Source organism: Carassius auratus, chromosome 44 (assembly GCF_003368295.1).
Source record: "Carassius auratus strain Wakin chromosome 44, ASM336829v1, whole genome shotgun sequence".
Classification (NCBI taxonomy): Eukaryota; Metazoa; Chordata; class Actinopteri; order Cypriniformes; family Cyprinidae; genus Carassius; species Carassius auratus.
Window position 1 is genome coordinate 6,871,395 of NC_039286.1, and position 24,638 is coordinate 6,896,032.

General features: G+C 37.2%; 3 protein-coding genes and 2 long non-coding RNA genes across 8 annotated transcripts in view; 2 read left to right on the top strand and 3 right to left on the bottom strand.

The window, feature by feature from the left end:
- Positions 1–8,714, bottom strand: part of LOC113062299 (syndecan-2-like) — a 30,305-nt gene extending 21,591 nt beyond the window's left edge. Inside the window, exon 1 of the mRNA XM_026232048.1 lies at positions 8,283–8,714. Coding sequence (XP_026087833.1) covers positions 8,283–8,342 — 60 coding nt within the window. The 5' untranslated portion in view covers positions 8,343–8,714. The remainder of the gene's footprint in view (positions 1–8,282) is intronic.
- Positions 8,715–9,740: 1,026 nt separating this feature from the next.
- Positions 9,741–11,200, bottom strand: LOC113061983 (uncharacterized). Its single transcript, XR_003278481.1, has 3 exons — positions 11,000–11,200; positions 10,214–10,409; positions 9,741–10,109 (listed from the first exon to the last, which is right to left on the bottom strand). It is a non-coding gene; the product is annotated as an uncharacterized LOC113061983 (long non-coding RNA).
- A 527-nt stretch (positions 11,201–11,727) lies between these two features.
- LOC113061984 (uncharacterized) lies at positions 11,728–14,386 on the bottom strand. The gene is made up of 5 exons (XR_003278482.1): positions 14,014–14,386; positions 13,240–13,294; positions 13,076–13,115; positions 12,571–12,669; positions 11,728–12,157 (listed from the first exon to the last, which is right to left on the bottom strand). It is a non-coding gene; the product is annotated as an uncharacterized LOC113061984 (long non-coding RNA).
- Positions 14,387–16,051: 1,665 nt separating this feature from the next.
- Positions 16,052–19,577, top strand: LOC113062300 (probable thiopurine S-methyltransferase). 2 transcript variants are annotated; one of them, XM_026232049.1, is made up of 9 exons: positions 16,052–16,161; positions 17,118–17,261; positions 17,677–17,769; positions 17,854–17,986; positions 18,543–18,595; positions 18,730–18,804; positions 18,899–18,984; positions 19,103–19,147; positions 19,268–19,577. In XM_026232049.1, exons 2-9 carry the CDS (start codon positions 17,167–17,169, stop codon positions 19,384–19,386), a joined length of 699 nt encoding a protein of 232 aa, XP_026087834.1. In that variant the 5' UTR covers positions 16,052–16,161; positions 17,118–17,166; the 3' UTR covers positions 19,387–19,577. The 2 variants fall into 2 exon arrangements, with proteins under 2 accessions (XP_026087834.1, XP_026087835.1); XM_026232050.1 differs by having other exon boundaries at positions 16,058–16,156; positions 19,268–19,397.
- A 682-nt stretch (positions 19,578–20,259) lies between these two features.
- The window catches only part of LOC113062301 (exostosin-1c), a 48,988-nt gene continuing 44,609 nt past the window's right edge, over positions 20,260–24,638 (top strand). Inside the window, exon 1 of one of the 3 annotated variants that reach the window (XM_026232051.1) lies at positions 20,260–20,602. The gene's annotated coding sequence lies outside the window, so the exon portion shown is untranslated. The other 2 variants (XM_026232053.1, XM_026232052.1) reach the window with 2 other exon arrangements.

Below are 24,638 nucleotides of genomic sequence, written 5' to 3' on the forward strand. Positions count from 1 at the left end.
CCCCCCCCCCCAAAAAAAAAATAAAAAAAATTTGTCATCATTTACTGACCCTCAAGCGGTTTTAAACCTGAATGAGTTTCTTTCTTCTGTTGAGCACAAAAGTCATTTTGAAGAATGTGGGTAACCAAACAGTCGCTGGTCCCCAGTGACTTCCATCGTATTTTTTTTCCTTCTAACTAAAACAGTATGGACCAGCAACTGTTTAGTTATCCATGTGTCCTTTCACTTTAGACATAACCAGCTGTGTTTATAAGTAAACCTTGTGTTTGACAGTATTGGTGCAATCGAATGTGAAATAACTCACTCCAGTAATCAGGTGCTGTTTGACAGGCTTTTTAGTGCGCGCACGCTTTAAGTGTGAGCTCTCAGAGAAAAAGCATGTCAGAAAAGCATGTTAATAAAAAGTTTAACTGGCAAGGCTTAAGGCAAATGCAAATAATGTACTTTCGTGATTGCGAATAAGTGAGCGTAACTCTACTGCTAAGTTAACATTTGATGTGAAAGTAAGTCACATTGTATAGTTAATTGAGACGGAAGCATCAGAACTGCAACTGATAGAATATGTGCTGTAGTGTTACTATGATAATTCTTCAAAAGCAAATTGTGGAGACATTTTGATCGTCCACGAACAAAAATCGTGATGACAGACACACCACTAGTTTTTGGTCTGTATGTCATACAGAAAATGAACTGTTGCTTTTCTACATATCTTACTGACACCAGAAACAGTCTTGAAGAGGATTCTCAAAGCATACGGCCAATTTAAAATATATATTTCATTATATGTTAATAATTCAGCTTTGGCAAACAGAAATAGGTTCTGTACAAGAGCTTGTCTGAGCTTTGAATCTTTCATGATGAAGAGCACAGATAAGCAATAGGTGGAGAAGATGGGTTTTACCCAACAGACCTCGGACGCTGCAGAGTTTATCAGGACGTGAGACTGTTGACAAACTGCACCACAAAAAGCACATTTCATAATCTCTGCCAAACCTCACATGTTGTTGTGCCCTGCTCGTTTTACTCTTTGCTGTAATTCAAAAGGAATGTGTGTGGTTTGAACAAGTCGCCTCTTTCCAGTCCCAGATGTATTGAAAACCCCTTCCACCATATGATTAATCAAGATCCAGTCTGATCTAATGTTTGCTGATAAGACCCATTTGGTTGTTGTATGGAAACACTGAGACACTTTAAAGGGGCAACTGATTGCTGGTGCTAGATGTTTGTCAGGCTAAGCGTTAACAGAAAGAACCATGTCGAATTAGCACTGGTCTAGTGGCGACGCAAGCCACACCATAGAGCAACCAATGCATGACGCTTCAGTCTGCTTCGGTCTATTAGTGTATACACAAGAGTCAACACTTAATTATGCCTTGTAATACAAGCTAGGCTCCGATTCACTCAGTTTTTCCATAAAAGAGGCCATGATTATACAGAAATATGTTTGTGATCTCAGCATTGAATGTGTCTGATTTGTAAAGTCAGTGCAGCGTGAAAAAAGAAAACAAAACGAATATTGGATAGGGGAACTTGACGAATTTGACACAAAGCAAGAACAGATGCAGAATACAACAGAAGAAAGCTCAGTGCCAGAGAGCAATGTTTAATGTCCTACAGGGCCTATACGCAATAACAAAGGACACATGCAAGTTATACTGAATGTGATGGATGGGTCAATAACCAATGATAAAAGTCCACAATGAAGAAAATGAGAAAAACACATGTTTAAAACACGTTATTTATTATTTATTAGTAATTTATTGTAATTTATTTATTTTTCCATTGAAAAAAATATTTTTACAAGTAAAATAAATAATTTATTCAAAATGATCATTTAGTTTTTGAAAAGAAACATCTCATTACGTTACAACCTGATCTTTTTTTGTTGTCATAAAACGTCAAATTATCTGCTATTTTAAGAGTTGGATCACCCAGAGTTGGTGTCGTGGCAATTTTCTATTTCAATAAAAGTATGAGACAAAAGTCTTTTGACAATTTATTTTCTTGCAAGAAACGGTCAACAGTCATACAGAACTGGCCTGAATGCTGAACGCTAACCTCAAGTTTAATGCGTGAACGGTCTCAGTTTCCACAGCTTTACAATGTACGAAATCTGACTTTTGATTCTCGACGGTCTGCTCAAAGCAGAGCGTGTCAATATCATTTGTGCGAACAATGACATAGCACTCCTTTGGACAGGCTCTTCTGAGTTCACCCTTTTCACACTGAAACAGTGTGACAGAATCCTACTGGATGAGAACTGAGATCAGACTGCAGTTTACAGCACACAAATGGGTGTTAACAGAGTGCATTAGGCCAGATTAACGGCGGCGTGTGGGGCTGTCAAATTAATACATCTGAGCACATCAAAACTCCCCAAGGGTCAGTATGCTTTCTGAACCACAATGATTAAAGATCAACAAAATTTCCTCTTGGGCCACTCGTCTCCCTGCCGCAGTCGCTTTCTAAGCCAAGTAACGACTCGTAGACTGATTAGGTGGACAGTTTAAATAAATTGGATATGGTGGCTGCCACCAGTATCAGTGGGTGCAATCAATGTTTTAGAACAGCTGGAAGGCACCAGATTTCAGTGTTCAGAAACCACCAGAGAAAAGTCAAGATATTTAATCTCTTCAACATCACCTCAAAAATCTCCCAAGATGCATCAGTTGCTGCATTTCCACCTAAATTACCCGGAACAATTGTACCAGAACCTTTTTTTCCACTGGAACTTTTTGCCCCCCAGAACTGTTGCTTTCTGTTTTTCCACTGCAGGGTAATGTGTTTTAAGCAAGGGTACATGCACTGAAACAATCGAGACCAAACAAGGGTAAAATATGCCTACTCGGCTTTCAAAGTGCAGCTTTTAAAAATTACAGTTTCTAAAGAGTTCCCATAACAACCACTTGTCATATTGTCAGTGGCATGTGGAAATTAAAGAAACATTTGAACACACAGAGATAATAACAACCTCAACGGTAAATTACTAAAGTTTCAATGAAAAATTACTTGTGTTTATTTGCACATAGCCTATATACAGTATGCATTTAGGGCTGTGCAAAAAATCAAATGCGATTTTCATGCGCATCTCATCAGTAAAGATGCTCCTGTAATTAGAAGTATATCTCCAGCACGTGCGTTCAGTTCAGGGTTGCCAGGTTTTCACAACAAATCCTGCCCAGTTGCTTCTGGTCCAAAACTAGCCCAATCGTATTTCCAAGAGGTTCCCTGATAAAAATTGCTTCCTGGGGTTAAATTTTTGGCAGGGTTGCCTTGGTAAAATTCGCATTTTATATACTACTTATTACAGAAGCACCTTTATTGATGAGATGCGCATGCAAATCGCATTCGATTTTTTTCACAGCCCAAGTATAAGCAGAAGCATCGGTCACACTTTATTTTAAGATCCAATTCTAGCAATTAACAAACCTATGCCTTCTGCCTCAAACTCTTAATTTGCTGCTTATTAATAGTTAGTAAGGTAGTTGTTAAGTTTAAGTATGGGTAGGATTAGGGATGTAGAATATGGTCATGCAGAATATGTGCTTTATAAGTACTTATACACAATCAAATTTTTGTAGCAAGAAATAAACTCACACTCCAAACAAAACCACTCACAATTAACAGTTAGACAGACAAACAGACGGAAAGAAAGAAAACATTCACAATCAGAGCTGACCAGAAATAACTCACTTTTTCAGAATCAGATGAATTGCAAACTTGCACAACATCAAAACGCACACTGCATCACACAGATGGTGTCTCAAAGATGGCTTCTACACTCATCAGCTCGCACAGTTAGACATCTCCAGACTTAACTTTCCAAAAGCTTTTTCCATTATAAACAACACTTTCTAACACTAATAAGGCTTACGAAACACAGGATCTCACACGTTCCCTTCAGGCTCAGTCACTTGACTGTTCCAAGCCATCTTTTTACATTGTACTTTTGGGTCTCAACCATGGCAAATAGTATAATGAGTATTTTTATATGCATTTACTGCATTTACTTGACTATAAATACAGTAAACCCGTAATGTTTTAAAATATAAAAATAATTTAAAATAATAATTTCCTATTCTAATATATTTTAAACTAATTTATTAATTTGAGATCCTGCTGATATCAAATGAATTAATTTTCAGCAATCTTCACTCCAGTCTTTAATGTCTCATGATCCTTCAGAAATCACTGCAATGTGCTGATTTGGTGCTGATTTGGTTTCTTGTTGTTATCAATGTTGAAAATAGTTGTGTTGCCCAACATTTTTGTTGAAACCATGGTATCTTTGTTTTTTCAGTGTTCTGAAGATGAGAACCTTTATAAAAAAGCATTTACTTGAAACAAATCTTTTGTGACAAACCTCCTTAATGTTATTTTGATCAATTTATTGCATCTATGCTTGATATATAGTATTGTAGAATTAACATTTAACTCAGACTACTTTTTCAAGCAAATTCAGTGTGGTTGACAGGTGTGCACCAATGTTCAGAAAACCACTTTCACACCATCCGAACTCTGACGTCAAACAAACTCTGGCCTGCCCCAAAAGCTATAGTGTGAAAGCAGTTAAAGAACCCACTTCCATTACAACCGCTGTTCTTAAACCACAACCCGCCAAAGGAACTTTCCATTTGCTAAGCTAATAAAGAGAAAGAATAGTCAAAAGGAGAGCATTTTAAATGGTGAAGCATGCTGAGGATCTTTTTTCCCCCACAAGCCAGTGAGTTCATATTAGGGAGGGCTTTAGGTCATGGCTTTGCACCCTTGAAGCACCTTACTGTCTACAGTAACCGGGCCAAAGCAATGCTTTGGCTGCAGCACTTTCAGTACTCGCTCTGTCTGTAGAGAGCGTGTCGGTCTGCCACTGCTCCCACCACTTCCGAGCTCGACTCAGCTTGCGTTGTTTGTCAATTCCCACTGGTATGCATGACTTTATCCCTATGAAAGAACTGCTTCCAACTCTCAAGGGGAAAAAAGCCTGAACAGAGGCGCTTTGAAGCGAACGCACATACGTGTTGGAGATGTTTGTGGAGCTGACATAAACAAGCACAAGACATGTGCCATCGGAGCATAGCAAGGCAGGTCTTCTTTTTTCCCCTCACCTACTCTGCAGCTTCATTCTTTCCATCTGCTGGGAAAGAAGATAAAGAATAATGCCACTGTTCTTTGGAGTAACCAAAGACAGGGTAATAATAATGATGAGTTTAGCTGCAGGGAGAGAAGTCGGCTAGGTTGAGGTTGCATGGCTGATGGCAAAACAAGAGCACCCTGGGATTCCTTTACAGGCCCAGCGGCCCAGTGCCTGCTGAGACCATTAAGGATTATGCAATGTGGAACAGTTAGTCAATCAAGAAGAGCCCCCCCAGAGAAGAGAGGTAGGATGCAAGATTTTCTCCCACATGTCCACTTTAATTGCACACTGGAGAAGAAAAAAAATGCTTCAATTACAGTACTGTTCAAAAATGTTGAGAGCATTTTATATGTTCATGCTCACCAAGGCAGGATTTATTTGATCAATAATACAGTAATATTGTGAAATAGTGTTATAATTTAAAATAACCATTTTCTATTGTAATATATTTGAAAAGTGAATTTATTCCTGTGATGGAATACTGAATCTTTTCTAAATATGAAATTCCAACTTTATTCATTCAGCAAGGCGTAAAAAAAAATAAAGATAACAGCCATCTAGAAATCGAATTTCTTCGTGGATTAAAGGTGCTGACAACCTCCTCGCTGATTTGTGGATGTGTTTTCATTAACACAAAGTCATCACTGGCAATCAAAACCTGGAAACTGTAGCTTGCATCTGCTAAATGCTGAAACATTTTACACCATTACTATTTCATAACCCAATATTCCACCTTAAACCATTAATATATTTACAGGACAACGTAAATGGGAAGCACTTCTGGGACCTTATCTCACAAACTCAATAGATTTTTTAGTACGCAGGATTATTGTGTATGTGGGACCATCCACCTTGCTAATCAGGAATAGAAAACAGCCTCAGGTGAGAGAATGGCAGAAGGGTGAAAATGTGATCAGCGTTTTTGCATTAAGTTAATCATATAAGCATTTGGACAGAATGTAAAAAAAAATTAAAATACATTCTCTTAGATAATAAAGGTTCTTTACTGACATCTTGATTCCACGAAGAACCATTAAAATCCATGGAAACGTTCAATTCCATTTTCAAGTTCATTATAGGGGGAAAAAAGGTTCTTTAGGTTTTTAAAATGGTTCTTTTAAGAACTGTACACCGAGAGGTTCTTTTGGGGAACCAAAAATGATTCTTCTATTTATTTATAAGAGTACAGAGACAAAAACAATAAGAGAGGCTAAAAATAGTGCTGGCAAACATTTAGCAAGTTACCAAATGTAGATTTTAAAAAAGCATGTCACATCTCTGTCAAGAAAAAAGATGGGTGTTTTGTGAAGTGTTTTGAAAAACTAGCCTTAATTAAGGAGTTTTTAATTAAAAACTATTTATGTGGCTTATGCATCATTTTATTTCTGACCCTAATTTCTTTCTAAACACTAAAAAAACTGTTGCATGAAAACGAGCTATTTCTGTCACAGGCAACGACTGCAGTGACCTTGCATAACATCTCCATATCGAAGGCACTGTTCACACTTCCCACCAAAACATCACGAAAATTACAGGGTCGAACATCTGGCTGCAGACAACACACCGAACTGGTATGATACAGCTCCACAGCAAACCATTTCAGAGAAAGCAGAGGTCAAGAGAGGCACAAAAAGAGACAAAATAAAAACATTCTCAGGTCATATCCGCAGACAAGCCATTTCTTTTTGTTTCAAAGGGAAGAGGAAGGTCTTGCTCACTGGCAAACACATGGACCATCCTGGAGGTTAAGCCAGATAAGTTTAATTGCTATGTGTACATGACGCTGGTATAGAAAATCTATATGCTATGCTGGGTCTCATTGAAATTGACGCTGCCTTCATGCCTCTAGGCCAAAATGAGTGAGTGAGGTCCTAATCAATGGGAGGAGACAGTGCAAACCAGCATGCCAGTCAACCATGGTAATTACAAAGCACAGGTGCTAATACCTTGGCATTTCATTAAAAAAAAAAAAAAATACTAGCAACTGGATTATTAGGCAGGCATGAAGAAATGCAAGCAAATCCCTGCGTAAGGTTAACAAATTACACTTGGAACGCTCCAGATCATAAATTTTCCATCTCTGTCTTCAATTGCAAGGAGTAACAGTGGCTTTTAAGAGAAAGCATATGCAAAATAATCAACCACTGCATGCATTCACACACCAGCAAACTGAGCCAAGTATGACCAAAAGTTAGTGTCTGAATTACAGCTCCTGAATGTTAAGCTGCTCTAAGAGGCACCTGGTCACTTTAAGCAGGGGATTTATTGAGAAGTTGCCCACATTTTGACTTTAAACATAAGTGTTACAGACAGAATGGGTGCTATTGGTCTGAAAGCATAGGTTTGTGGTCCAGTCTTGAAGTTCAGCTCACTAACAGTTGTCAAGAAGGTAGTGCACATTTACAAATGCTGCTGGTAGTTCCCACTGCAGTCACATTTATGTAGCCTTCACCTAAATTAAACAAAATGGTTCATCAAACCAAAACCAGCAATTGTTTCTGCATTGCTCACTTCATTTGTACCTGTCCAGAAATGTCACCACAACCAAGTTAGTGGTTTTATGGCCAAATTTATAGTAGTTTTATAAGAGTCTGTGACTCTGAAGAGGTTGAGACTACACTATTTCTTTCTCTGCCATAAAACTCACAGTACAAGAGTGACACACTTAGAAAAACGATCAAGCGTCATTCCACATTTTACAAAAGTGCCAGGAACACATCAAACGCGAGTATTTCTGTCATTCATCTGCTTTGCACAACACATCTGAGATGAAAAACTCTAGACAATACAATATATTTGTGCAGTATTCCTAACGTTTATTCATGCCTTGCTTAATGGTTTCTTCAATATATTCTAGTTATCAATATTAAAAAACACACACACCATGTTACATACACTTATAGTGTATGTAAAACAACAATGCCAAGCTGAATTGAAAGACACTGCCGTGATTAACGATTAATTAATACATTACATATGACGTGATACATATCTAAAACATGAATTATCATTGACACATTGCAAAATATGAACAAGTGCAGTAATACAGCGTTTGCCTTGTTACTTTATAACGTGGCCGAATGGGCTGCTTGAGTTTAGGCTCAACTACCCCCCAGCAAACATCATATTATTCTCGTTTAAAACTCACCCTTTCCCCGGAAAGAAAGGCTGTCAAGCCGAGGGTTAATATCATCCAAACGTTCCTCATTATTCCTTAGTCTTCGCTTGTGAAAACGGGAAATATCGTCCGCGTGTCTGTTTCCACTTTTGGGAGAAACTCTTCCCTCTCTCTCGCTCGCGCTCCAATCACGCTCTCTCAGAGGACTCAACTCAAATCCCACCGGATACGAGTTATTTTTTTTGTCTGCTTATTCCTCCGCGCACCTTTTAACTCTAAAATAGGTAGTTTTCGGTATGTTTCGTCGGGGTTTGCGCGTTGAGTTCACGGTTGCATGCGTTTACAGCTGCACTCGTCTCGCAAACGTGAATTTAACGTGAGGTCTCTCGTCCATATGTCTGAAGTGGAACTCTGCTGTCGAGCCACCCGCAGGACTGAAGAAAATACGGGTCAAACAGAGGGAGAGCTTGAGCAATGATTGACAGATAGCGCGACCATATGGGCGCTTGGCCAGAGAGAGAGAGAGAGAGAGAAAGAGAGAGAGAGAGAGACCGCGAAAGAGAGGAGACGGCACTTCAATTTTGGTTTGCAAAATGTTTTTTTTTTTTGTCATGTCAGATTTAAGTACTAAACCATAGTTACTTAAACCAGTTATAACCGATTTAAACGGAATTAATTGTTCCGAGCTGTTCTCGGAGCTGAGTCGACAACTCCTTGAACCGTGAATCTGTGCCAAATTCTTAAAGGATTTTATGTTAAAGAGGCTTTTTAAAGTGTACGTTCAACAATTGTATATTGGTGGCACTATTAAATGAACCTGCTAGAACTCACTAAATTAATAAAAAATGCAATGTCTCCCCCTAATGGACAAATTCGTAGCGCGTGGTTGCAAACATTATCATGGAGAATAAAAATTTAAAAATTAAAAATTACATTTATGCATTTTACAGACGCTTTTATCCCAAGCCACTTACAGTGCATTAATAATAAATAATCCTGTTTTTCATTTCGTTATCTTCTCTGAGTGGTCATGGTTTAAATTCACTGACCACTAAGAAACAATATTAAGCCTGCTTTTTTTGTTTCAGTAATATGCATTTGAAAGGAATTAAGAAGCAGGAAATTGCTTTGGAATAATTGGACTCTTGTTTCCTGATCTTGAGAACTGCCAAATTTAACCAATTGACCTCCCTGGCTGCACACAAACACATGCATGATTGCACCCCTCCCTCATCTTACTTTACAGTCCAAGATTATTAACAGTGACATCCTAGATTACCCCGCCAGTTAAGGTGATGGTAAAGCCTCATCTGCAAGAACCCTGAGGCCCCCCTTGTGCCCTTAATATACAGCCAAGTACGGTGGTGATGACCCATACTCAGAATTTGTGCCCTGCATTTAACCCATCCAAAGTACACACACACAGCAGCGAACACATTACTGTTACACATACAGTATATCAACAGCTATCCAATAATTATAATGATACTATAAAATTAATAAGCCATTTGTCTAATATTTGATACAAAAGTAATGTGATACATTTTATTTACCCACATTTGCATACTTAGCTTTCTTAGTTTATTCCATGTTTTCTTTTTTTCGTCTTGAATCATTTCCATGAGGACTGAACTGAATAACAACATCGAAAGTGCCACCTAGTGACATGTATTGTTATTTTTCAAAATTAAATATGATTGTAGCCGGTAACCATCATGCAAAACACAGTGGACAATAACCAGGGCAATAAATAATAGTTGAAAGAAATTTGCATGTTGTAAAACACACAAAAAACCAAAAGGTAGTTTTGTTGTCCTCTTCCTGAATTGGCTCAAAGGCTTCCCAAGAATTTCAAAACTAAAGGCAAAAGAAAGTGCAATCGGAGAACAGAGACTATTAGAAACAATAGTTGGTATTTAGTAATTGCAAAATAATATAACCAAAACATGATTAAGTATTACCCAGGTGACTTTAGCTCCTCAATAAGCAACTCCGTCAGAGCCTCTGAAATCAAAGTGTTAAGTTGAAGACATTTTAAGCTGTCTGAATTTCCCCAACAGGTGATGGACCTCTTCTTGTGGAGTAGGCAGCAGAGATGCCATCCGAGGGGAATGCTGGGTTATGATTTTGTTCGGGGCCGGGCGCCGGTTTGACTTCCTGGGTTAAAGGTCAGGAGACAGAGAGAGAGAGTATGAAAGAGAAGAAGGGCCAGTAAAAGCATAAATCTTCACTTGAAGTTGCTTGCACACAGAAGTTTATCATGTTACTAGCAACACATGACAAAGAAGTAAGACTTCTAAAACCTCTGCATTAATATATGCGTAAATAACAGAGTGTTTTTTAAGCAAATTCAGTATAAAACATGTCTATATGTTTGACACAGAGGTGGAGACACTGGGGAAAAGAAAACACACACTAATGTCACCATGGGAACTCTTATGAAACTTGGAATAAATGGCAGGTGGTGGCCACTAATATTCAAATACATAATGTTCAAAGACCTCTAAAAGTCTGGGTACATCATTTAAGTTTTACATATTTCATGAATCACATATGGTATCAGTCAAATGGTTTGCACAAACCACATAAAGTTCTATGTGACGGTGAGTAGATGACACAATGATCCTGCAGACATAAATCAGGCTTATTATTCCCCGAAACATGCTCTCATCCATCACATTGTTCATTAAAGCAGCAGAAACACACATAATTGATCTCGCAGGTATGGTAGCAATAGCCGTTCTGACCTGTCAAAAGCCATATGGTGCTGTTGAGGCAGATCTAGCCCCAGCAGCAGCCTGAAGTGACAGAGGGCAAGCTGCTTTTGTGCCAGCTTCACCTTAGCACACATTTCTCCAGTCATCTGCCTCTCTGTGTCCTCTCTGAAAGAGCGGAAAGGGTAAGGATGACATGCTGTTAATGCAATAGTCACAGATTAATATGATTAAAAGCTGCGTTAGGTTGTTCAATATAGGTTACATACAAATCTTAATTGTCCCATTTTAGTAATTAAGCACTTCTGCTTTAATAATTTCATGCATTTTCAGATGACTTAATTCATGCCCGGCTCAAACTCACCCCTTGAGAGATTTTGGTCTTTCCTCTAGAGCTTTTTTCTCAAAGTAGCAAGAAAAGTACACTGTAAAAAGTAATACTTAGATCAAACTTATAAAAAGTGAGGCAAGTGGCTGCATTGGATGTTTTAAGTTGAGTCAACTTGCAGCCTTTTTCAAGTATAATAAACTCTGTAAAATTACTTAATTCAAACACAACAAAATCAAGTTGAGTTAACTAATAAGTGCTATATTAGTCAGTTAGATAAACCTAATTTTCTTGGTATATGTAACGTATTTATGTGTTGCTACAAGTAACCTGTACTCATTTTAGTTAGGTTTTATGAACTTTATGCTCATAGTAAATTTAACCTAATCAAATGTGAATAAATATTTTAATTAAGTCCTGGCTATTACCTCAGAAAATACATCTAAATGTCTATATTCTAAGCAGTACAGTAAATCACTTTACATAAACATACTTTATCAATAACAATTACAAATTCAATTGAAGAAGAAAAAGATGGGAAGACAGATTAAAGACAATAACATTTATTCAATATCAACTAGTGTCACTTTTAACAGTGCCTACAAAACATACAAAGGTATGCATAGGGTTCAATCCCACAAAGAGCCTGTGATATATCTCAGAAGTATACACCAGATTTGAGTGATATTAGAGGTTGTGGGCATAGACAAGTCCAAACAGGAGGTTTTCTACAGGTTTGGCACACCTCTGACCATGGGCTGTCCTTCTACTGTGATAATCCAAATCGTGTATGGCTGATGGCGCATGTATATTTTCAGTGGGGAACTGCCAAGCTCAGCGTGCACCTCTGTTTCATCATGACTCTATTGGGGAGACAAAAAAAGAATCAAGAGTTTGGTCAGACAAACAGGTATTGAGATGAATATAGCAGACTGGTAGAAGACAGATACGACACAAAGTGTCAAAGTTGTACTTTTTAGTTGCTTAAGGTGATGGATACTTTGACTAGAGCATGTGACCAGAGTGAAGTCTACCATGACAATGTCATAGAGTGTTGGTACTATACTATCATGATCTACTGTAGCATGAGTGTTGTCTTTTCTCGTTCAAAGGATACATTACAATAAAACAATGCAATTTTCCTTGCCTGTACCTTATTGGTCATCACATTACTGTATTAAATATATTTCAAGAACAAAGTAATTACCCCATATCATCACAATAGTAATAACATACAGACAGAAATTAGATAAGTAGCTTTAAGCCCAGTACATACGTGGTGGACACTGATGAGGTCTTCCTTTCCCTCCCACATGTACTCAATCAGGCATCTCAGTACCACTTCTCTCCTTTTCTCCACATAGGCAGATGGATCCTGTCAACAAGTAAAATCTGATCAAAATTCACTGCCTGATGACAGTTTCACAAATTAGAGAACCTCTGTATTTCAACCATGCAATTGATGTAAAAGGTTGTACTATACATACACCACTACCACTGTACTGTAAAAGATCTCACATTATCACCAGCATCTCACAAAATTGAGATTTAACTGACCATGTAGGCTGTATTTATCAGTATGAATCAAGCTTCTATTAGTGCAGTAGTAGAAGGAGGCAGAAAGGTGATCATATCTGCCTTCTATTGGTGGTTGGTACATAAAACCTAATTCAGAAATGTAATTGTATGGAGCCAACACTATTGTTTGCAATTTTACCTATGTTTTACTTACCTGGGAATAATTATAGCTTTAACTGTATCTATTCTGAAGTTTTTCTTACCTGTATCTGAAGACCCCAGGTAACAAAAATGCTTGGTTACCTAAAGACCAGAAAAAATATGCATGTTAGAATAAGTTTAAAAACCAGTGGTAAATGTAAAATATTTAAGTAACAGGTTAAAAATAGTTTTATGGTTTTGAGTCAGTGCTATCAAATGCACTTACAACTCTGCTGCTGATAACACGAGGACCCCACGACAGCTGCATGCCCCACCGGAGACTGTGTTATTAAGATGAAATTAAATAAGTCAAGTCACCTTTATTTACAGTACACAGCACTTTGAAATATATATATATATATATATATATATATATATATATATATATATATATATATATATATATATATATATATATATATTCTAAGTATTCTTATAATATATATATATATATATATATAAGTATTCTTTGTTGCCTTTTTCTCCATCACACTTTAGAAAACATTATATATGACCTGAAAACATAAAATCTCAAAATTCATCCTTTGAAACCCATTTTAAATTCATCTACCATGAAAAATGTACACCAAAATCATGTTACACAATGTTTTCAGTCGTGAATTATAGGTTTGGATCATGCACTTTCAAGTCTATGTTCAAAAATGTGAATGGCAGTTAACAGTGTAAGTTAACGCTAACTAACGATTAAAAGTGATATTATTGGTAAAATTAAAGCCAAAGTAGTCTTAAAACATAATAGGCATTACTAAAGCACTTGTTTAATTTCATATTAACAACACGGTCTTAACTGCTGTTGTCTTCTGATCGTTGCATAAAAGACTTCACTGCTTAGCACTGTGTAGCCAACTTAGCTTGCCATGTGTGTAGGATAGCTAGCTATACAGTACAATTTGCAAACCTTACTTTAGCTTCCTAGTTGAGTGAACGATTTTGCGTGACTTTACATCACCAATAAATTCCCTGAACTTGCACATCTTACCGTGTTAATCAGTCTGTGAAATTTAGATCCGCTGCAGCTTTCAAACAGTTGAAGTGCCGAGGAAGCATCTGCCTTGGAAAGTCCCCGCCAGTGAAAAAGGGATAAATCCAACTTAATTTTTATGTGTTTTTTATTTCAAATATTTAAGTTTGATGAACACACATGCCACATCGACAGCTGCTCAAATAAATTGTGTATTTCAACTCACTTTTATAACATTTCTTGTACACAACAAACTCATACAAAAAGCTACCCAAATAAATTGCTATTGTTTTACTTAAAATATATTGTTATGTAAAAAGTGATATATTTTAAGTAAAGAGGAAGTATATTTATACTTTTTAGTATAAAACAAATAAAATAAACTAGATTACAACTATTTAAAATATATAAAACCTACTGTGTGGGTGTAGCACTTTTTACAGTGTAGAGCAGAAGATTGGCAAAAAAAAATGATCAAGCTCTTTGCTGCTGTGAATATTTTGGCAAAAAAAAAAATATTTAGAATCATCGAGCTGCAATAATGTAACAACTAAAAATGAGCTGTATATTAACATTTAATATAACTTAAGTAAATATATTAGACAATAAATAGGAAGAAATCTGTAAATACAAGTAAAAATGAACAGTAAATAATATCAAAATATAAAAGTCATCCTCAAATAGTATTAAATTAGAATAAAAATAAAATCTTACATTAGCAGAGAAATACTGCAAACATACTGCGTCCACTGCAACACATTAAATGTATATTAAATCATCCTGGTTATGGGAAAAATACCATTTTTCATGGCTCATATTGTTTTCATTATGTACTAAAGTATACAGACCTACATTTAACATCCTGAATTGTTACACATTCTTTTTGTTAGCATTTTATATGAGGTCTTGAAGGCATCCAGTTGAGTGGGTCTCGCAGTATTTCTTTGAAAAATGAAACTGAGTAAATCAATTGCTCAGAATAATACATCAAAGTCCTGCATAATGACCACCATGCCAGGAGAGTGAAGTTATTAAGCCATAATTATTTCCTGATGTCTGCCAACCATATGAGCTTATGTTAGAAAACAGAGTGCTTTTGCCACTTCTCCAGTTGCTTCCTGAACTGCTGTTATGTACCCTTTTTTAATTCTCTTTCACTTCTTTCTTGGCTTAGCAACTGTAAACAAACAAAACCTAATTTGCTGATTTTGCTTGTGCAAAAAAAAAAAAAAAAAAAAGGAACAAAAAATGAAAAATATAAAAAAAACACACACAAACTTGTCTGATTCACTATCCTTGTAGGCACTCTCTACAGGTTTAATGGTTTTTATACTGTACAAACCATAGCTATATTCTGTAGCCCTACACCTAAACCTACCCCTCACCGAAAACCTGCATTTTCACATTCTCAAAAATACTCATTCTGTATGATTTATAAGCTTGTTTCCCCATGTCCCCCCCAAGTACCCATGAGTCAGCGGGCATCCAGGTTTAAGTCCCCACCAGGATAGAAAAATATGTACAAACACACACACACACACACACACACAACCAAACCACATAGCAACAGACTTTTAAAAAACATCAAAATTAAACTTTATATTTTTCACCTGATGAACTCCAAGCTGTTTGTTTTGTCATTTCAGTCCCAACATTCAGAGGAAGGCATCATTTCCTGTCATGTAATTATTAGGGGGAGATCTGAAAGACCTTATTTTTCTTTCTTGCCATATTATTGACTATTTATAATAATCAAAATAATAAAATAAAAAGTAATAATAATGTAATATCAATTATTTTCTGATTTATCTCTTTGACCGAGACACAGAGGCGTTGTTTATAAAAATACTAAAAAGTAAAATAATAAGCCTAATTATGCATAACGATCCATTTCCAAATGCACAACAATAGAATAACATCTGAAATATTGAATTTTTTTCAATAAAGTTTCATTCATCATATGTTTTAAAGCTGCTTAGCAACAGTATATTTTTTTAATAATAAAATAAATGTCTCCAATGTTTCTTATACGTGTGACGTTTGTCGTTGTGTGAAAGGCCACGCCCACTACGTACAAATTCTTCCTGTTATGAAGCCGATGCATGTGAGCGAAAACTTTGCTGTGAGAAGCTGCTCTTCGGGTGGCCACTGAATTGAAAAAGTGAGGTAAAAGATCTGAAATCTTATCAAACATTTACACCGACTGCTACAGATTCGTATTACATATAACGTTAGATTAACCGATTTTGGCTGAACATGCTCAGTGCTTTTTTTTAAGATTGTTGAATTGTATTGTGCACTTCCTTAAAAGTAAAATAAAGTTACTTGTTTGATAAACATTTATGTTTTTACTGAGTTTAGATTTTGAGTTCGAGTGTTCTCTTATAAAGCACGTCGCTGCTGCAACGATCGTTGCCCAAAACAATAATTAAATCAACATAGCACAATAATATCAGAGAACTACTTAAAAGTTCTCTCTGTAATGGACCAGTAACAGTCCATTGATATCATAGACCGTAAAAGAAATTGATATGAGTCAGAGGGTAAATGTACTGATATTGTGACAGTTTTAGCATGAAGAGAGAGCAACAATTCAAAGATGATATGATATATGCATTGTCATTGTGATTATGCAAGTTGATCATGCGCTGAAAAACCAGACTACTTTCTGAAGACTTGTTTGAGAGGCTTGGTAATTAATTTGCGTCCTTTTCTGACTGCTTAAGGAATAATGTGCTGGGGGAAAAAGTATTTCGTTTATAATAATGATATTAATAAAGTGTGTGTGTGTACTGTATACCCAACTGAATGCAACATTATTAACACAACATTAACTGAATATGAATATTGAACATTTTTAAATGCAGAAACACCAGTAGAAGTGTTCTATTCCATATAGTCTTGATGACATTTTCTCTTATCTTGCATAGATTTATGCATTTTGAGAACAAGCGCATGTCATGCAACTTGATTAACTTGACAGATGATCTGAGAACATAAATATGGGCCACAGTAGCTTGATTAGATCCAAAACATCTGACGTGAACTATAGAACTGGTATGGAATGTGTTTCTCCTAATTTAATGATGTGCTTAGTTGTATTTTATTATTTGCACATATAGCATTAGCAACTGTCTGCTACCCAGAAGAGAAGAGAAGAGAAGAGAAGAGATGTCTACCCAGGCAAATAGAGTGATGGCTTTGTCCGAGTGGGAGGACAGGTGGCAGGAAGGAAAAATTAGTTTTCACAGACCTGACGTGCACAAGTAATCACACATACAATACAGTACACATTGTTTCAAAGCAGCTTCACAGTAAGAAACAGAAAAATAACAGAATCAGTGATCAAAACTTAAATCAAATATGAGACTTCTAATGCAAAGCAGCTCTAAAAATACAACAGTGTAAATATTCAGCTCAAGTCAGTTCACTGTTGGTTCAGATTGATAACAGTGAAAATGTCACAAAATTCTATTACACTATAGTTAATCATGCATTTTATCACGTCATATACTGTAGCTCCGTGGTATAGACACCATCTTGTATTGCTTATGAATGAATAATGTTCGTTTAGAAGTATCCATAAATGTGTAGAGGAACCACACAGTATTTTCAATTTATTATTTATAATTCAATGCATTCAATTGTTTCAGTTTCCAAATTTTTATACCTTTATCGTAGTTTGCTGGAAAAAAACTTGGACAAAGTCATATGTGGACGAAAGGAGGTTCGATTCTTCTTCCCGCTATGCGGAAAAGCTGTGGACATGAAATGGTACAAGGTCTAAAGGCTGTGTTAATGAGTAATGTCACAAATCTTACTAGCACCTCCATGAAATGTTCCAAACAATGTTCTCAGGCTGGCTGATATGGGTCACACAGTTGTTGGAGTCGAAATTTCCGAAAAAGGAATCAAACAATTCTTTGCAGAGCAGAGTCTTGCTTTTAATGAAGAGTCAGTACCAGCCCTTCCTGGAGCTAAGGTTTTCAAGGTACCTGAAGGGCTCACATTTTGTCATCCATATCGTTTGCTTGGCACAAACAAATGATAAAATTAGCCTTAAAAGATTACAGTGCCCATAAATCATACATTGAGTTATTATCCACCTTATTTTGCAATGCAGAAGCAAGCCATTAGAATGTGCGAGACTTCTGATTAATTAGCTGCTGTAGGTAAATAACTTGAAGAATAACTGTGCAGTAAATTCTAAAGAATTAAGTGCTACAAATCAGTGAGTTTAATTTTCTAATAATGAATTAATGAATAATAATATTGCAAATACCAGTTTGCAATATAAAGCAGCATAACGGGCTCTTTTTGTACAGCTAAAAGTAACTGGAAGCAAATGAGGTTAGGCATAAGGTGGATGCACTTGTATTGTTATAATGGCATTTGGCTGTGTCTTAGCGGCTTCCTCTGATTCATACAGACAGATGCCCCTCAGTGTAATACACTCCAACTGTGAGCTGGTCACAGTGCCTTAGCTTTCTCTAATGGAGTTAGACAGTTTCATGATCTCTCAACTAATGCATTTTCCTTGTTTTCAGAGTGCAGATGGAAAGATCTCCATCTATCAGTGTGATTTATACAAGATCTCCAGGTGCATTTTATACTTTCTAAATTTAGACGATAAAAAATGTCAAGTGAAATACATTTCAATTTGTAAGTCACTTTGGATAAAAGCATCTGGTAAATGTAAATGCATCTGTCATTTTGGTCTCTGTCCTCACGTAGTGCTGTTGCAGGAAAGTTCGGCGGAATTTGGGATAGAGGAGCAATGGTGGCTATAAACCCATGTGACAGGCAAAAGTTGGTTTTAAATAAATAAATATTTCATGTCCTTTTATTTTTTAATTAATTTAAGTGGGATTGTATGTAAATACATACTCTCTTCATCCTCAAGGTATGCTACTCTCCTTATGTCCTTAATGAACAATGACTGCAGATATCTTCTGGACACAATGGAATATAATCCTGAGCAATATAAAGGTAATGTTAGAGGGAAAAACATATAGAATAATTCATCATAACTATTATGAGTCGTTATAAAGCATATGTGTCTTGTCTTTCGTATTTGATCTTTTCTGTTGCCACATTTGACATACAGGTCCGCCATTTTTAGTTTTGGAAGAGGATGTAAAAAGTGAATATGGTGAGTTTTGGTCAATGTTCTGAAATGTCATATTATCTATTTAGTACCTAGATGTTTTCATCATTTATTATGTATTAAATAACTTTTATCCAATAATCATGGCGATGTCTCATCTTTCAGGAGGTGGATGTGACATTGAATTGCTGGAGTCTGTAGATGCCTTTGTGGAAAAGTACAGATCATTGGGACTGGATTCACTGACAGAGAAAATTTACCTTCTGACTCTAAAAGCCCAATGATCAATCTTCACATCTACTGGAGGGAGATTAAAAAATAAAGATTACTTAATGCAATAAATAATTTAAGGTTTTTAAAAGACAGTTTTCAATTTTCTATTTTGATAACAGTGGCCTGAAAAGTTATTGACTGAATAGTTGAACGTAATGTCAAAGAGTTTAATAAATTTTCAAATCGTTTCTTGTTTGTTTCATAACTGGACTAGAGTAAAGTGATGTGAGAACTCGGTTTGACCACAAGAGGGCAGTAGCTTGACAGATATTTGCACATAATGACATTTTCGTCAGTTTATTTGCACCCGCGAGTTCTTACCTGTTTTTATACAGTCTATGGTTCTTACTCAGTACAGGTCCCAAAAATACAGTTGACCGTTCAGTTCTGGAGCGTGAATTCTTAAGATAACGCAGACCAAACACTTCTATTCAACACTTCTGCTACTGTATTTACAGCGCGACCACTGTAGCGATTTTGTAACGCCTTCCCAGACTCCAGATTAAGTTCTCGACATTATGATATTTTAATGATTTTATTAAATCAGTGCTATGTTATAAAAAAATCAATTAATTCAGAGTGTTTATATATATATTTCATATCCAATCTATAAATACGTTTATGCCATCTCTAAAATGCCTATGAAAACCCATTAAAAACTCAAACTTATTGCTAAAATGAAGCATCTCTGATCAGACCCTACGAGGCAATTTGAAATGCATTTCGTTTTTCTAAATATTTATCGGGCAAAATTACTGAAAGAACCGTTAAGTAATCAGATTACGATTCCCATCGTTAGTCATAACCTTAGGATGATAATAACCCCCTTTTTTCTTTTTTTACTCTGATAAAAAGTTTCTCAAGTCGTCAAGGTCTTTTCTGGTTAACCGCGCAGCGTCAGTTCGCGACCTGCGGCGACAGTGACGCGCACCGCTGTCCAGATGTGCGCCTGTTTACTTTAAATATAGCTCGTGCGAAGGCACCCCGAGTCTCTGAGCCAATCACGAGCGCCGGGGGCGGGGTCGACTGGAATGTTGTGGATGCGAGAAAATGAACAATGTAGCTCCATGAAATGATGCTGTGACGGACGCTATCTACACGCATCAACTGTATATGAGTGTGCAGAGGCAGGGACGGAAGGATCAGCATCCGAACGCTGTGATTTGGGTGCGATTGAACGGGATTGGCGGAATGCACCACAGAGCGTCTGCTGAAGTTCGGGGCGAGGTACTGTAATACAGAATATAAGGGTGTTGCATTGTGCCTCTGCACCGCATTATGATTTTTATTAATTCAATAGCTAATGATTTCATATGTTTTTGTATTACGCTATTTCCGGGGAACTTCAACACGCGGCGGCGCGCAGCCCACCCCAAGGGCACTGCGACCATTGTTTCCTTGTCATATTTCATGCACAAGGCAGCGACAGCTCCCATCCACCAGCTCGCTAAAATATTAACGTGGCTGCTGGCGTTTCAGTGTGCTTAATGACTACATATACAGGCGGCAGTCTCATCTCACTCATCCACACGATCTGACGCGCAGTGAAGATAGGAAACCCACAATATTATAGCGGAAGAACGCCTCTTACGATGAGCGATTTCTGTCTGGAAGCCGATAACTCTAACAAACAAGCCTCAGGCGAATTGTAGCCCACGATGGAATATTAATATTTGCCCAAATCTTCTTCTGTATCATTAAAGAATGGGAAGAGAGAGAGGACACGCGGGAGGAGGTGTGAGATTACGCGCGCGCCCGGCGAGAATGGTTCCGCGAGTCGCTCTGTAACTCAATCAGGTTGTAGGAGCTGGTAAAGCGAGAAGACACGCGCTTCAGAGTCGAGAAGGGAGAGATAGAGAGAGAGAGAGAGAGAGAGAGAGAGACGGGGGTTGAAGATAGCCGAGGTATCCTCGGTGCGGTTCAGGAGGGCACTGTGTGGCATGAGTGTTATTGCATCACGTTATATTGTGCTGTTGATAACAAGCAGGGCGTCTTACAGAGATAGAAGAGAAAGAAACGTTCAGTATCGGCAGATGATGATGAGGATGCAGCAATAACGAGAGACCAACGCGATGATAACAGGTAACCAACAAAATCCGAGCTTTACTAGTGATATAATGTAAAAACAAGCGAGAGCAGTAGAATACACGTGCAAATGGAGCAGTGGTAAACCTTAATTCATTTAAACTGCCGAGACATGATGGATATCCACTGATTTCAACTTATTATATAACTTAAATATATATTTAAATATAAAAATAAATCGAAAATGCATTTATAAATAAAGGTTAGTTATAAACGTAAAACATAAAAAAACGTAAAATCCAAAATAACATATGAATGTAAATTGTGTTGAATGAAAACAAAATAGTTATGCTTAATATAGAAGTCCTACGGTTGTTGTAATTATATATAAAAATAATAAAAAACTTTCATGGGAAGTTCATTTAATAATTCATAGTTAAAATTGCATTGACAATGCAAATGTATTTCAGTGAGAAATATATACACATTATATGATTCCTTACTTTTTTGTATTATTTTATGCAAAAATTGATCATCGACATTTGTATAAAATTGCATTGCAATTGCAAGTGTATTTCAGAAAGATATATATATACACTTTTTTTACTTTATGTAAGAATGGTTTATCGGCAGTTGGCTCACGTAGTCTGTATATTGAAGACAGTAGATCAGACCTTGTGATTGCAGTTAGGTAGCTATCACAGGTGTATTCGGATCATCACAGCATTTTAATGTTGCACGTAGTAATTGCCTTTTTAATTAGATCCCAAGATACCAAGAAGTGGTTAAGATTCAACAAAGCTCTCAAATCTGTGTCAGAGCAGTAATAGGTTTTTACGAGATGAGTTATCTAAAAGGCTTGCAGAGCAATACAGAGGCTTTAGAAGAAAACTAACGCACACAACTGGCCTTGGAATCTGAATAGATATTTCACTTGATTTTTGTGCCATTATGAGAGCACCATGTGACATGAATGAAGCGTCCACCCTTGCAATGGAGTTGAAAGAGCAGGGGAACCGGGAGGGGACGGAAAAATGGCAGGAATCTCTGCCCTTTTGACAGGCTTTCATAACTCATTCCATGGCGGCATACAACAAAATGTATATAACTTCATTTGGGCCAGAGGAAGGTCAAAGAGAGGAGGTGCTTGGGAATGAATAGCCAGACATTGTGGCATGGAAAGCTCATGTTTCTAGTACGTCTATGACATTTAAAGCTGATGAGATTTTCAACTGTAACATTCATTATGACTACTGCTGATATCCTCCAATTGTCCCAGCCCATCCTGTTTGTCAGGATAATTAGCCCTTGTAGCACGTGTGCGAGGAGCATATTGTTTAGACATAATTAATCAAGCCTGCTGGTAATTATTGTTGTCCATAAATAAAAACATGAGGGTAGCAGCGGGTGTTCAAGTAGATCAAGAAGAAGCGTCTTAATAACCATAATGCACCTTTTTGCACCAGAGAGCTCGAGATGGTTATTAAATCACAACAACTTCTTTGCCCTCAATTTTTCATCTTCATCCTTTGATCCTTCTTTTCCTTCCCTGCGTTTTCGGAGGATTACTGCAGAACATGTCAGAATTTTATGATTTTTCATAAACATCCTCTTCTCTGAAATCACATTGACTTGAGTCATTTGGGTCTGTGTTTTCTCAAAAGAGTTGAAGCCAGACTGATGTCCCAGCAGGCCTGACCACAATCTCAGCATGGGTCAGTCTCAGCACCGCAAACATGCAACAGAACTAGGCTGGGCCGTTGGCTTTGGCTCCGCCGTCGCTCTCCCTTGACCTGTAATGACAGAGTTTCGTGTTTAATTTTAACTCCGCCTCACCCAACTCGCCACACTATTTGTATTTCGCCAACATCAGCTGCCGCTAACATTTTTTACACGTTGGGCAGCTGAAGCCAAGCTGATGGAGAAACTCATAGATTCTGCTGTAAGAAGAACAGTTTTTGTGTTTGAATATTAGCTGCTAGCTAATACTAGGCTAGTAGTACACATTGGCCTAGTGTTGGTATACAATTGTGGTTGACTTTGTTGGTAAAGGATGTGGATGTGTTAAATTATTTGAACAATATCACGCAAGGGAAACGTATTAACTATAGGATTTTAATAATAATAAAAAAAGTAGCTCTTCAGTGTCACATGATCCTTCAGAAATCATTCTAAATTCATTGATTATTATTATTATCAATGTTGACAATGGTTGCATTGCTTAATACTTTTGTGAATACAATATTTGTTACACAGAAGGTTAAAATGAACAGCACTTTTTTTTATTTTGATTTACTGTCATTTTTGCGGAAATCACACTTTTAGCATTTAAAAGCAGTAAATTATGTTAATGTATACAATATTATTTGGGAACGTAAGGAAATGTTCTCCAAGCAGGCTTTTTAGTATGGATCTGATTTACTGGTCATGGAGGGAGATGGGTCAGGGGAGATAAGCTCCATGTCCAGCTGTCACACACTCGTCATGTGAGAAAACGGCTCAGGCCGGAGCAGTCTGCAGCAGGCACGACACAGGAAACTATCTCAACATGCTTACAACTGCTGCCTCTTGGCTACATCCACCTGCTCGCTGTCCTTCTCCATATTCACTATCCTTTGCCAAAAGACACAAGCATAGTTTTTCCCTTCGCACGGGGACTTTACAAGTCGAAAACACTTGTTCTGAAAAAGCTAATGAAGTGTCCAGAAGACAGATCACTCAAAGTTTGGAAGGCTGTGTTCACTTATTCAGCTGTTTCCTGTCATGGTGATCGAGCAATATGCCATCACATCTCGATCTCATCACAGTGCCCCCAGCTTGTTTCTGGAGCCCTACCGGGTTTCGATATACGGTGCAGAGAAAGACAGAGCGGGAGAGGTTTACAGTGGCAGTGTGAAGAGAAAGCAAGAGCATTTATGAATGAGAAAAATAAAAAGTAATTGTGATAGGAGGAGGAAACTGCAAGGAAGAGTTAGAAAGACAGAGAAAGTCCTTCTAGGGCCGAGGCTAGTGATCACTCCCCCCCGTTGATTCAACCTTCTGTCAGCTGGATGCAGGCTTGGGGAGTAATGGAATATTTGGAATGTGGTTACATAATCCGGATGTAAAATAAGGAAAGTGTATTCTTACACTTACATTAAAAAAGATGTTCATTTATTTCGAACATTGGAGACAAAAACTTGACCCATCTAGTTTTTTTTTTTTCATTATAAAATCCTCTGATACAGACAAAATACTT

Coding starts and splice junctions, on each gene's coding strand:
- LOC113062300 (XM_026232049.1), top strand. CDS start 17,167: ATGTCTACCCAGGCAAATAGAGTGATGGCTTTGTCCGAGTGGGAGGAC. Junction 17,262..17,676: donor CACAGACCTGACGTGCACAA/GTAATCACACAT, acceptor CCTTTATCGTAG/TTTGCTGGAAAAAAACTTGG. Junction 18,805..18,898: donor AACCCATGTGACAGGCAAAA/GTTGGTTTTAAA, acceptor TTCATCCTCAAG/GTATGCTACTCTCCTTATGT.